The sequence below is a fragment of the Bombina bombina genome, chromosome 8 (genome assembly GCF_027579735.1).
Source record: "Bombina bombina isolate aBomBom1 chromosome 8, aBomBom1.pri, whole genome shotgun sequence".
NCBI lineage: Eukaryota > Metazoa > Chordata > Amphibia > Anura > Bombinatoridae > Bombina > Bombina bombina.
In genome coordinates, this window is record NC_069506.1 from 97,023,008 (window position 1) to 97,036,494 (window position 13,487).

Here is a 13,487-nt window from a genome sequence, read left to right on the forward strand (position 1 = left end):
ACGTCCTAGCCGTTTGCCTGTACTGAAGCCAATGGCGCTTCTAGGATGTGATTGCAGTCTGGAGGGCGTGCCTAGCGTCATAGGGACGCCCCTCTGACCCGATCCCATTATTGAAATCTCCACAATTGCGGGATTTCAATTTGTTTACATTGAAACATTGTTCCGATGTAGACAAATTAACCATGTCATCAAAGGGTTAAAGTGAACTGTTTTTGCATGCTTTACCTTTGCATATAAAGAAACAGAGCAATCCCAGCTCGCTTCTTGAATCGCCCCTCTCTCGTCTCACTCGGATTAATTTTCCCGCTACTGAGTGGCTTCCTCACGCGGGCGCTGCTCCAACCCTGCGAAACATGGCGCCGCATGTGTCAAGGAGGATTCTATTCATCCCGAATCCCTCCCCACCGTAAAACGGGCGGCAGACACTGCAAGGGCCGGTCACGGACACCAGCGTCCGTGTACGAACACCTTGCCTATCCCTGGCCCTTGGTTGCAGACCCATCCATGAGGTAATTTTATGCCATGTGTATAGTATAGAGGTAGATATTGTGATTATAATTTAGTAGACCTTCCAAAAAAGGAGTTTTATGATGCTTTGTATTTTTTTTTATACAGATACTATTCCTCCAAAAGATGAACATGAGGTATAAATACAATGCAAAATGAGACAGGTGCAGTCAACTGATGACTGATTAGAAAATATTCAAGATTATTACCTATTTAAAAATGCCTCTTGATTTCAAAAGCAAATCCCTCAAAAGATTATTTTTTATTATTATTGTTCTGGGACCTTTACTTTTATATTTATTCTACATTAGTTACATTGCCATTCGGCTGTACCTCAAGCTATTTTATGGGTGACATTTTGCTGTTGGTTTTTTTTTTGGTTCAGTCAGTCTCGTATCTTGTGCCTATTTTCTCTTCGTATTATTCTTACAGAAATTTGTAATTTAATGAACTTCAAGAAAACTACTATGCTTGTCAGATACGTCTGAGAAAAATATTGTCATCTGTAAAGATATTTCGTTCTTTTTAAAGTTATAAAGAAATACCATTTGGTTCGCTAATAGCTACAAAAAAACTATAGTAATAAATAGTACGTGTGATATAATCCAGTATTTTACAATACTCAGTTACAAGCACTAGTACAGTGTAAAACATTGGGGAAGTGCAGCAATTTATAGAGACGTTACATAATGACAGACACCACGGGGCATATGTGAATACTTTCGCTGTGTCTTTAACTACACCCCCCTCTTCTCCCTTCTCGGGCGGGGATTTCCCCCCTGACGTTAAAATAGACCTCAGCCAATCAGTACACAGATAACTTCAATCGCGGGGATGGTTTAGCTGCAATTGGTCATGTGGGCGTGGCGTTAAATAAATGTGATATTTGTGGGCGGACACAGGCGAGCTATGTTGTCATTGTGGGCGGGGCATAGGGCGCTATCTGTGGGTGACCGGGGTTTTCTAGACAGCGCTGCAGTGAGCAGTGAGCACTGAGCAGGGTAACGCGAGGACGGTTTTGAGCTCTGTGGAGGATCCGCCCACCCCAACATTGCACACTGAACGGCCAGCTGATATGACGTCCCGCAGGTAAGAGGTGTGACACAGGCAACGAGGATCCCATTCTTAGCTAGCTCATTGTCCTGACTCTGTACTGTCCTCTGTATGTTAGACTATTCAATGTGTTACTCTCACATGTCACCCCGCAATTAACAATCTCTTTGTTATCCACATACTTAACCGCACCATTACTGTCTTTGTTTCTATATTATTGCCTCCCCATCACTGTCCTCCCTTTGTTACCACTGTAAGTGTTGCCCCATCATTTTCTTGTATGTGTCACCCCATCCTTGTCCTTATATACTGCTCTCTCACATGTCACCCCATCCTTATCCTTATATACTGCTCACTCACATGTCACCCCATCCTTATCCTTATATACTGCTCACTCACATGTCACCCCATCCTTATCCTTATATACTGCTCACTCACATGTCACCCCATCCTTATCCTTATATACTGCTCTCTCACATGTCACCCCATCCTTGTCCTTAGATACTGCTCTCTCACATGTCACCCCATCCTTATATACTGCTCTCTCACATGTCACTCCATCCTTGTCCTTATATACTGCTCTCTCAGATGTCACTCCATCCTTGTCCTTATATACTGCTCTCTCACATGTCACCCCATCCTTATATACTGCTCTCTCACATGTCACCCCATCCTTATCCTTATATACTGCTCTCTCACGTCACCCCATCCTTGTCCTTATATACTGCTCTCTCACGTGTCACCCCATCCTTATCCTTATATACTGCTCTCTCACATGTCACCCCATCCTTGTCCTTAGATACTGCTCTTTCACATGTCACCCCATCCTTGTCCTTATATACTGCTCTCTCACGTCACCCCATCCTTGTCCTTATATACTGCTCTCTCACATGTCACCCCATCCTTATCCTTATATACTGCTCTCTCACGTGTCACCCCATCCTTGTCCTTAGATACTGCTCTCTCACATGTCACCCCATCCTTGTCCTTATATACTGCTCTCTCACATGTCACTCCATCCTTATATACTGCTCTCTCACGTCACCCCATCCTTGTCCTTAGATACCGCTCTCTCACATGTCACCCCATCCTTGTCCTTAGATACTGCTCTCTCACATGTCACCCCATCCTTGTCCTTAGATACCGCTCTCTCACATGTCACCCCATCCTTGTCCTTAGATACTGCTCTCTCACATGTCACCCCATCCTTGTCCTTATATACCGCTCTCTCACATGTCACCCCATCGTTGTCCTTAGATACCGCTCTCTCACATGTCACCCCATCCTTGTCCTTATATACCGCTCTCTCACATGTCACCCCATCCTTGTCCTTAGATACCGCTCTCTCAATGTCACCCCATCCTTGGCCTTAGATACCCCTCTCTCACATGTCACCCCATCCTTATCCTTAGATACCGCTCTCTCACATGTCACCCCATCCTTGTCCTTAGATACTGCTCTCTCACATGTCACCCCATCCTTGTCCTTAGATACTGCTCTCTCACATGTCACCCCATCCTTATATACTGCTCTCTCACATGTCACCCCATCCTTGTCCTTAGATACTGCTCTCTCACATGTCACCCCATCCTTAGATACTGCTCTCTCACATGTCACCCCATCCTTGTCCTTAGATACTGCTCTCTCACATGTCACCCCATCCTTGTCCTTAGATACTGCTCTCTCACATGTCACCCCATCCTTGTCCTTAGATACTGCTCTCTCACATGTCACCCCATTTTTATTCTCCCTGTGTTTCCACCCATCACTGTCCACTGTTTTGATCACATCATATTTTATACTCTTTGGTTCCTCCAAGTGTCACCCCATCACTACCCATCTTTCTTCTCTTGAGTGTTACAGATGCCCTCATTCTTTTTATTCTATTGTGTCTCCCATCACATTCTGCTATGTGGAACCCCCAGCATGTGTTATGCTCTGATATGTCACACACACATTATCACCTCCCTCTGTGTCACCCCTCACTGTCTTCTGTTATGTAATCTCACCATCATCTCAATATCTGTGCATGTCACCACATCATATGTGCTAGGCAGTTACATTACTGCCACCCATATGTCATCACATCATGTTTCTAATCACTCATATATGTCATGCCAATACTTGTTCTTTGTAATGAATTTGTCACTCCATCACTTGTCACCTCAGCGCTGCCCTCCCTAGGTCACCCATTACTACTGACTTTTATGTATCACCCGTTACTTCCCCATGTGGTCTTTGTTCTGTCCTACTGCTTCACTTTCCTTTATGACCATCATCACTTTATTTCACATCACTTTTGGTTGGCACTTCTTTCACCTTTTGCTTCCTCCCTTGTTAATGTTGTGTCTCCCAATCACTGCCCTTCTTGTGTCACCCTATCAAATTGGTCACCAAATCACCTTTGTCGACCATTCATGTGTTTTCCCTATTTCACTTGGTCATTACAACCTTCCTTGTGTCGCCTGTATAAATACCCCTCACTTTCATGTGTTAGCTGCTAACTTTCCCGTTCTATGTCACTGTCATATTTTTTTTAGACTGCCTGCGACTCCCATCTGCTTATGTCTTCTATCTCTGCTGTCACTTTACCCTCTTTATCTATGTTAGGCAATCACTGCTCACCTCCCTTGTGCCTTTCTCTCATTTCTCGTGTACATTTCTTGTTCTTTCATATCACTTGTAAACCCTTTTTCCTCTTCATATATGCCCCTTGCTTACTCCTATATGAAGCCTTAACCCTTTGCTCCCCATACACCAATTCTGCAATATTAGTGTGTAAGCTCTGAGGGCTAGCTTGTGGTATTGTGTACACAATTAACTGTCTCTTTTTGTAGTTTATTCATTGTCCTCAATGACCTTCTTCGTCTCCTCTAAAATTGTCATTTGCTCGACCAGTTTTCTTCTGTAATATTGGTTGCAAATTTTTAAAGATGGCTTTAGACATATACCTGATAGGTGTAACAATTGTTTAAAGGGGTTGGAGAGCGGATAAAAGAGTAGAAAGTGTAAGCAGAATGAGACAGATGAAAATGGATAGAGGCTTGTTCTGTGTAGTACTCTTGTTGATGGAAGTTATATCAGCAATGTAGATTATCTGCAAAGCAAAATGCATACCATGCATATGAGAGAACGAAAGATAATAGTTTCATATCTTTGCATACAAAAGATTAAATAATTGATCACTATGTATAGAATATGGCTTATAGATTTATTTGCACACAATACAGATTTTAAATGTTTTGTAGAAACAAGTTCCAAAGTTGTGTTTGTGGTTAAAGTGACAATCTCTTACAAAGAGGTTAAAGGACACGAAACCCCAACTTTTTCTTTAACGATTCAAAAAGGGCATGCAATTTTAAACAACTTTCTAATTTAATTCTATTATCAAATTTTAATAAAGTGTGCATGTGTTTAACACTATATGGCAGCAGTTTTGCAAGAAGGTTATACATTTGTTAGAGTACTAGATGGCAACACTTTTTCCTTCCATGTAGTGCCCCAGATACCTACCTAGGGCGGCATCTCTTCAACAAAGAATACTATGGGAACAAAATACATTTCATAATAAAGTAAATTTGAAACTTTTTAAAAATTGTATGCGCTGTTTGAATCACAAAAGAACATTTTGTGGTTTCATATCCCTTTAATTGAAAGGCTATACACTGCTTTGGACATGTAATACAAACTCCACAAGCTAGTGATTGGTGGTTATATGTATATGCAGAAACCATTTATCTGTCTGTGATCTGCACAGGAACTGCAATTTTTTGTGGCTTCCAATCAGAACTTTAGCTTGTAAAGGTGTTTAAAAACATTTAGAAAATGACCTAAATGCAAAATAATGTGTTATAATGTATTAGAAAAATCTTGTTTTTGTATTAGAATTTCCCTTTAAAGACAAAATTAAACTTTATGATTCAGTGAGATCGCACAATTTTAACCCCTTAGTGACCACAACACTTTTCAATTTTCTGACCGTTTGGGATAAGGGCTATTTTTAAATGTAATTTTCCTCTTACTCCTTTACTGTACCCACACATTACAGGTGGCCCTCGTTTTACAACGGTTCAATTTACACCGATTCAGAATAACAACCTTTTTTTTCCAGTCATGTGACTGCTATTGAAAAGCATTGAGAAGAAGTGCATTTATTAAAATAGATAGTAGGTGGAGCTGTCCGCTTGTGTTGCAGCAAAGCCAAGCAAGCTGAAATTTATCAGTTTAACCAGACCTGAGCTATCAAGCAGATTTCAAAGGAACAAGATCTTCCCGTCTATAAATCAGTCCAGATTGGAATGCATAGAAAGAACTGTTTGCAGAAAAATGCAAGTGAAGTCTGTGTTGTGTGATTATTTTATTAGGTTTATAATGCTGTTTAGCAAATGTTTTTGTTCATTTAACTTAGTTTAATTATATATTCTGTGTTGTGTGGTTATTTTATTAGGTTTATAATGCTGTATAGCATTTAAAGTCTTCATTTTAAAGCTTTAAAAATAATGTATTAGGCGTTACTTATGACAATTTTGAGAGGGGCCTGGAACCTATCTCCCTCACTTCCCTTTGACTTACATTGTAAACTGGGTTTCAATTTACAACGGTTTCGATTTACAACCATTCCTTCTGGAACCTAACCCCGGCGTAAACTGAGGGCTACCTGTATATATTGTTTTTTTCGCACCGTTAAATGGACTTTCTAAAGATACCATTTTTTTCATCATATCTTATAATTTACTATAAATTTTGTTTATAAAATATAATGAAAAAATTAAAAAAAACACACTTTTTCTAACTTTGACCCCCAAAATCTACATCCACCAAAAAACACCCATGCTAAATAGTTTCTTAATTTTGTCCTGAGTTTTTAGAAATACCCAATGTTTACATGTTCTTTGCTTTTTTTGCAAGTTATAGGGCAATAAGTAAAAGTAGCACTTTGCTATTTCCAAACCATTTGTTTTAAAAATTAGCGAGTTACATTGTAACACTGATATCTGTCAGGAATCCCTGAATAATCCTTTGTGTGTGTGTGTGTATGTGTGTGTGTATATATATATATATATATATATATATATATATATATATATATATATATATAATTTACACCGTTTCAGAATAACAACCTTTTTTTCCCAGTCATGTGACTGCTGTTGAAAAGCATGGAGAAGCAGTGCATTTATTAAAATAGCCAGTAGGTGGAGCTGTCTGTGTTGCAGCAAAGCCAAGCAAGCTGAAATTAATCAGTTTAACCAGACCTGAGCTATCGAGCAGATTTCAAAGGAATAAGATCTTCCTGTCTATAACTTAGTCCAGATTGGAATTCATAGAAAGAACTGTTTGCAGAAAAATGCAAGTGAAGTCTGTGTTGTGTGATTGTTTTATTAGGTTTATAATGCTGTTTAGCAAATGTTTTTGTTCATTTAACTTAGTTTAATTATATATTTTGTGTTGTGTGATTATTTTATTAGGTTTATAATGCTGTCTAGCATTTAAAGTCTTCATTTCAAAGCTTTTTAAAAATAATGTATTAGGCGTTACTTATGACAATTTTGAGAGGGTCTTGGAACCTATCTCCCTCACTTCCCATTGACTTACATCATAAACTGGGTTTCAATTTACAACGGTTTCGATTTACAACCATTCCTTCTGGAACCTAACCCCGGCGTAAACTGAGGGTTACCTGTATGTATGCGTGTGTGTGTATGTATGTGTATGTATATGTGTGTGTGTATATATATATATATATATATATATATATAACAACCCGAAGTATTGATCTAGGCCCATTTTGGTATATTTCATGCCACCAAATGCGATAAAATAAAATAAATTAACTTTTTCACAAACTTTAGGTTTCTCACTGAAATTATTTACAAACAGCTTGTGCAATTTGTATAGCATACAACTATCCACAGGCCTGTTTATTCAACACAGGACATTTGCCTCATTTTATGTTTATGCTCTGTAATTTAGTAAGATTTTTATAGCACACTGAGCACTTTCCATATCCGCTTATATTTTGACCGAGTATAAGTAAAGGACCAGTAAATATAGTGGATTTGCATGATAACAAGACAATGCAAAAGCACTTAGTCTGAACTAAACTGAACGAGTAGTAGATTATTATTTTTTTTTTTTTAAATTTTATGTCTATTTCCACTCTCCTTGTATCATGTGACAGCCATAAGCCAATCACAAATGCATGTACGTATATTCTGTTAATTCTTGCACATGCTCAGTAGGAAAAGTGTACATATACTAAAAGACTGTGCAAATATTATTAATTGAAGTAAATTAGAAAGTTGTTTAAAATGGCGTTCTGAATCATGAAAGTTTTTCATTTTGACTTGCGTATCCCTTAACTAAAGGACCTGAGCAGTGGGAGATTGGCATTACTTTTCTGCTACATACAATGCAGATTCTTTTAATAACTTGATAAAATAAACAATAGGTATTGTGCTTGTATAGAAACCACATCGCTTTTCTTTTATTTGAATTGTTAATTTGCTTCCTGGTTGCGAAAATGCCAGTGAATTGTTCTGAAAGCTTCTGATGTTAAAGTACATTGTATTTCTACGTAATTACTGTAATGTGATCTCCAGGAACTAAACATGAGCTTACGTTATGATTTTAATAAGGGCAAATATCATGTCCATCTTATATAAAATTTGTTATTGTTGTCAAAAGCTTCCACAAGTGCCCCCCCTAATATTTTAATTTTTGAATTGGATTAAAATTTTTAGCTGAAATTATATGGTTTTCCACAGATGTTTGGCAGTCATTAGTTTCTAATAGGGATGGGCGAATATGGTAAAAGTGCAGTTCACTTGGTAAAACGAATATTCCTGTGGACATTTTTGTTTTGGACAATTGAATGTTGATAAGAAAGAAAATCCACCCAAATTTTGAAATGTTATTTCCTTTTTTTAAATGTTCATAATTCGATCATATTTGAAATTTTGAATGTAACATTTATATCTAAAAATACTATCTAGAAGATCAGTAGGGTGTACATTTAGTAAATTACAATACAAATACAGGGAGTGCAGAATTATTAGGCAAATGAGTATTTTGACCACATCATCCTCTTTATGCATGTTGTCTTACTCCAAGCTGTATAGGCTCGAAAGCCTACTACCAATTAAGCATATTAGGTGATGTGCATCTCTGTAATGAGAAGGGGTGTGGTCTAATGACATCAACACCCTATATCAGGTGTGCATAATTATTAGGCAACTTCCTTTCCTTTGGCAAAATGGGTCAAAAGAAGGACTTGACAGGCTCAGAAAAGTCAAAAATAGTGAGATATCTTGCAGAGGGATGCAGCACTCTTAAAATTGCAAAGCTTCTGAAGCGTGATCATCGAACAATCAAGCTTTTCATTCAAAATAGTCAACAGGGTCGCAAGAAGCGTGTGGAAAAACCAAGGCGCAAAATAACTGCCCATGAACTGAGAAAAGTCAAGCGTGCAGCTGCCAAGATGCCACTTGCCACCAGTTTGGCCATATTTCAGAGCTGCAACATCACTGGAGTGCCCAAAAGCACAAGGTGTGCAATACTCAGAGACATGGCCAAGGTAAGAAAGGCTGAAAGACGACCACCACTGAACAAGACACACAACCTGAAACGTCAAGACTGGGCCAAGAAATATCTCAAGACTGATTTTTCTAAGGTTTTATGGACTGATGAAATGAGAGTGAGTCTTGATGGGCCAGATGGATGGGCCCGTGGCTGGACTGGTAAAGGGCAGAGAGCTCCAGTCCGACTCAGACGCCAGCAAGGTGGAGGTGGAGTACTGGTTTGGGCTGGTATCATCAAAGATGAGCTTGTGGGGCCTTTTCGGGTTGAGGATGGAGTCAAGCTCAACTCCCAGTCCTACTGCCAGTTTCTGGAAGACACCTTCTTCAAGCAGTGGTACAGGAAGAAGTCTGCATCCTTCAAGAAAAACATGATTTTCATGCAGGACAATGCTCCATCACACGCATCCAAGTACTCCACAGCGTGGCTGGCAAGAAAGGGTATAAAAGAAGAAAATCTAATGACATGGCCTCCTTGTTCACCTGATCTGAACCCCATTGAGAACCTGTGGTCCATCATCAAATGTGAGATTTACAAGGAGGGAAAACAGTACACCTCTCTGAACAGTGTCTGGGAGGCTGTGGTTGCTGCTGCACGCAATGTTGATGGTGAACAGATCAAAACACTGACAGAATCCATGGATGGCAGGCTTTTGAGTGTCCTTGCAAAGAAAGGTGGCTATATTGGTCACTGATTTGTTTTTGAATGTCAGAAATATATATTTGTGAATGTTGAGATGTTATATTGGTTTCACTGGTAAAAATAAATAATTGAAATGGGTATATATTTGTTTTTTGTTAAGTTGCCTAATAATTATGCACAGTAATAGTCACCTGCACACACAGATATCCCCCTAAAATAGCTATAACTAAAAAACTAAAAACTACTTCCAAAACTATTCAGCTTTGATATTAATGAGTTTTTTGGGTTCATTGAGAACATGGTTGTTGTTCAATAATAAAATTAATCCTCAAAAATACAACTTGCCTAATAATTCTGCACTCCCTGTATATTGATTAAAAATGTTCTATTTTGAATATTGCATAATTTGAATATTACATTTAAAGTGATGGTAAACTCTCCCCTTTTTAAATTAGATCCGGTATGTTATTGATATTGGATGGCGTTTGATTCACCAGTTATAATGAAGGTGCCCTGTAATTTACTTTTTAATGTAGATATGAAATTCAAATGCTCCACCGCCCACTTCAAAATTATTTTTTTGTGAGAGCTAACGGTTTGAATTGTGCTCTAGCTACAACAAAAGTGCCATATGGGAAGAGCACTGATTGGAGAACAATTCAAACCTTTAGCTTAGAGAAATATTGACGTTTAAATTGGGCGGCGGAGCACAGGTTATTTAAATTTTATATCTACGTAAAAAAGTAAGCTACAACGCATCTTCAACTGATGAATTAAACGCCATCTAAAATATCACTAACATTCTGGATCTGATTTTAAAAAAGGGGAGAGTTTACCATCACTTTAAAGAGAGCATTATATATATAAGCCTCCATACCTGCCCCTTTCAATTGAGTGTGCAACAGATTCAGGCTGTCTGCTTGCCATGCATGGTATGCCTGCTTGGGGAAGCCGGGTATCACTCTGGAGAGGGCATACTTGGAAGGTAATGATGTGTGCAGTAGCCTTTTCATTCGCTTTACTGGCCACTTCTAATTTTGAAAAAAAAAAAGTTGAGGAGTTTGGGCATTCCTACAGCAGAATTTTTCAAGGTTAAACTGTTCTTTTTAATCTTGCAGCTACAAGATTAAAGGGACAGTCTACACCAGAATTGTTATTGTTTAAAAAGATAGTTAACGCCTTAACTACCCATTCCCCAGCTTTGCACAACCAACATTATATTATGTTAATATATTTTATAACCTTTAAACCTCAATTTCTGCTCGTTTTGTATCCACTAAAGACAGCCTCTTATCACATATATTTTATTTTTTATTTTATTTATTTTTTAAATTTGCTTTTCACAACAGGGGAGTGCTAGTTCATATGAGCCATATAGATAACATTGTGCTAATGCCCGTGGTTTGTGGCAGACAATGCACTAATTGGATAAAATGCAAGTCCATAAATAATAAATAAAGTCATGTGATCAGGGGGCTGTCAGAAAAGGCTTAGATACAAGGTATTCACAGAGCTAAAAAGTATATTATTATACACCATGTTGGTTATGCAAAATTGGGGAATGGGTAATAAAGGCATGATCTATCTTTTAAAACAATAACAATTTTGGAGTAGACTGTCCCTTTTTAGTAGCTCTTTACAATCTTTAAAGGGACATGCCACCCACATTTTTTCTTTTATGATTTAGCAAGAAAATGCAATTTTAAACATCTTTCTAATTTACTTATATTATCTAATTTGTTTTATTCTCTTGATATGCTTTGCTGGAAAGCATATCTAGATATGCTCACTAGCTGCTGATTGGTTGCTGCACATAGAAGCATCATGTGATTGGCTCACCATGTGCATTGCTTTTTCTTCAACTAAGGATATTTAAAAAATGAAGCAAAATAAATAATGGAAGTGAATTGTAATGTTGTTTAAATTTATATTCTCTATCTGAATCATGAAAGAAAGATTTTGGGTTTAGTGGCTCTTTAAGGCATACATTATGGGCATTATGTTTGTTACTCCTTTACAGTGTACCCACATTTTTCCTTTTATTTGTTCCCAATGTTCAATTTTACCTGCTGGAGTGTACTAAATAGTTTACAAATATCTAATTTACCTTTTTTATTTCAGTATTTGAAATATGACTTTTCCAATGGTAACTTGTACTTAAAGAGACATGAAACACACAATTTTTTTTTCTTTCATGATTTAGAAAGAGCATGCAATGTTAAACAACTTTCTAATTGACTGACTTAAATTATCTAATTTGCTTTATTCTCAGGATATCCTTTGCTGAAAAGCATATATAGATATGCCCAGTAGCTGCTTATTGGTGGCAGCACATAGATGCCTCGTGTAATTGGCTCACTTATGTGTATTGCTATTTCTTAAAAAAAAAAAAAGGATATCTAAATAATGAAGCAAATTAGATAATAGAAGTAAATTGGAATGTTGTTTAAAATTGTATTCTCTATCTGAATCATGAAAGAAAAATGTGGGGTTTAGTGTCCCTTTTAAGTATTGGCTATAGAAAAGCAATGTAAATATAGCCAACAGAACAAATTACACTCCCATTGAGGGCTAGGTGAGAAAAGCGATAACATTTAAATCTACAATTGTTCTCCTGAAGACACAGCTGGTAATAAAGAATTGTACAGTACACTGTCCCTTTAAGCCCATAGGTTTTGCGTAACAAGAAAATGCTGTAACATGTTGGATTATTTTCTTATTGGATTGCTCTCTTGGCCCTTAAAAATGACATTAATATGCAATGTTTCAGTACTTTAAATACTATTTTAGTGTATTGTTACATATAATGCATATGATTTTGCTCATTTTTTTTTTTATTAAATCATACTCATTCCTTGTAACTGTAACCTGCACATTTAGTTTTTCTAAAGTTGCTGTTTTAGCGAGACCGTATAGCATGAGCGAGAAGACTGAGAGGGAACACACCAAGCAGTGCTTTAATTAAAGGGGACATTCCTGCACTGAATAATATGTAGTCCAAAAATAGATCACAGAACAAATCCACAGAGCTGATCTGATAATCATGCATAGACTCTTATTGGTGCTTACACACTTGATTGACAGAAAAGTGTGTGTATATTAACTGAAATAAAAAATAAAAAAAATAAAAATATATATATATATATATTATACACTTTCATAAATTGAAATGTATTGTTTAGATGCTTCTATCACTGACTGAGTTAACATCCGAGTTGATATGGAATAAAACATTCTGAGTGATTAGTGACATCTATGTACAGGGACATTAAACACATTCAGTGTTGTCCACAGAAAATGTAGCCCACCGGGTGGCATTTTGAGGAAGCCGGGTGGAGGCCGTGTAATATTTTCTATTACATAATTTTCAGCTATCCAAAGCACAAATTACAGTAATTACTTAAAATGTATTTAATTATAGTTAATGCAATGAAAATTGAAAATTTTTGTAATTTTGGCTAAAGTTTTAACCAAGTAGTCTGTAAAATCAGCCGGGTGGTATACCTGCTAAAAAGTACTTGGGGAGAACACTGATATTTGGTGCTATGTTTCTTTATATGCTATGATATGTTTGTGTAGCAAAAAAAATACAAACATTTGCAGTTTACTTTAATGATTAATTCTGCCACCTTCCCTGTAATTTTTACTCTAAGCATTGTGGGGCTTCCAATTTATGGTAAAAGTGCAGACTCAAGACTTGGCACTGT

The 13,487-nt window shown here is 37.3% G+C and overlaps 1 protein-coding gene across 1 annotated transcript in view; it reads left to right on the forward strand.

Annotated features, from left to right (window-relative positions):
• The first annotated feature begins 1,461 nt into the window (after positions 1–1,461).
• The window catches only part of LOC128638486 (tyrosine-protein phosphatase non-receptor type 11-like), a 372,663-nt gene continuing 360,637 nt past the window's right edge, over positions 1,462–13,487 (forward strand). The window contains 1 exon segment of the mRNA XM_053690465.1: positions 1,462–1,596. Coding sequence (XP_053546440.1) covers positions 1,583–1,596 — 14 coding nt within the window. The 5' untranslated portion in view covers positions 1,462–1,582.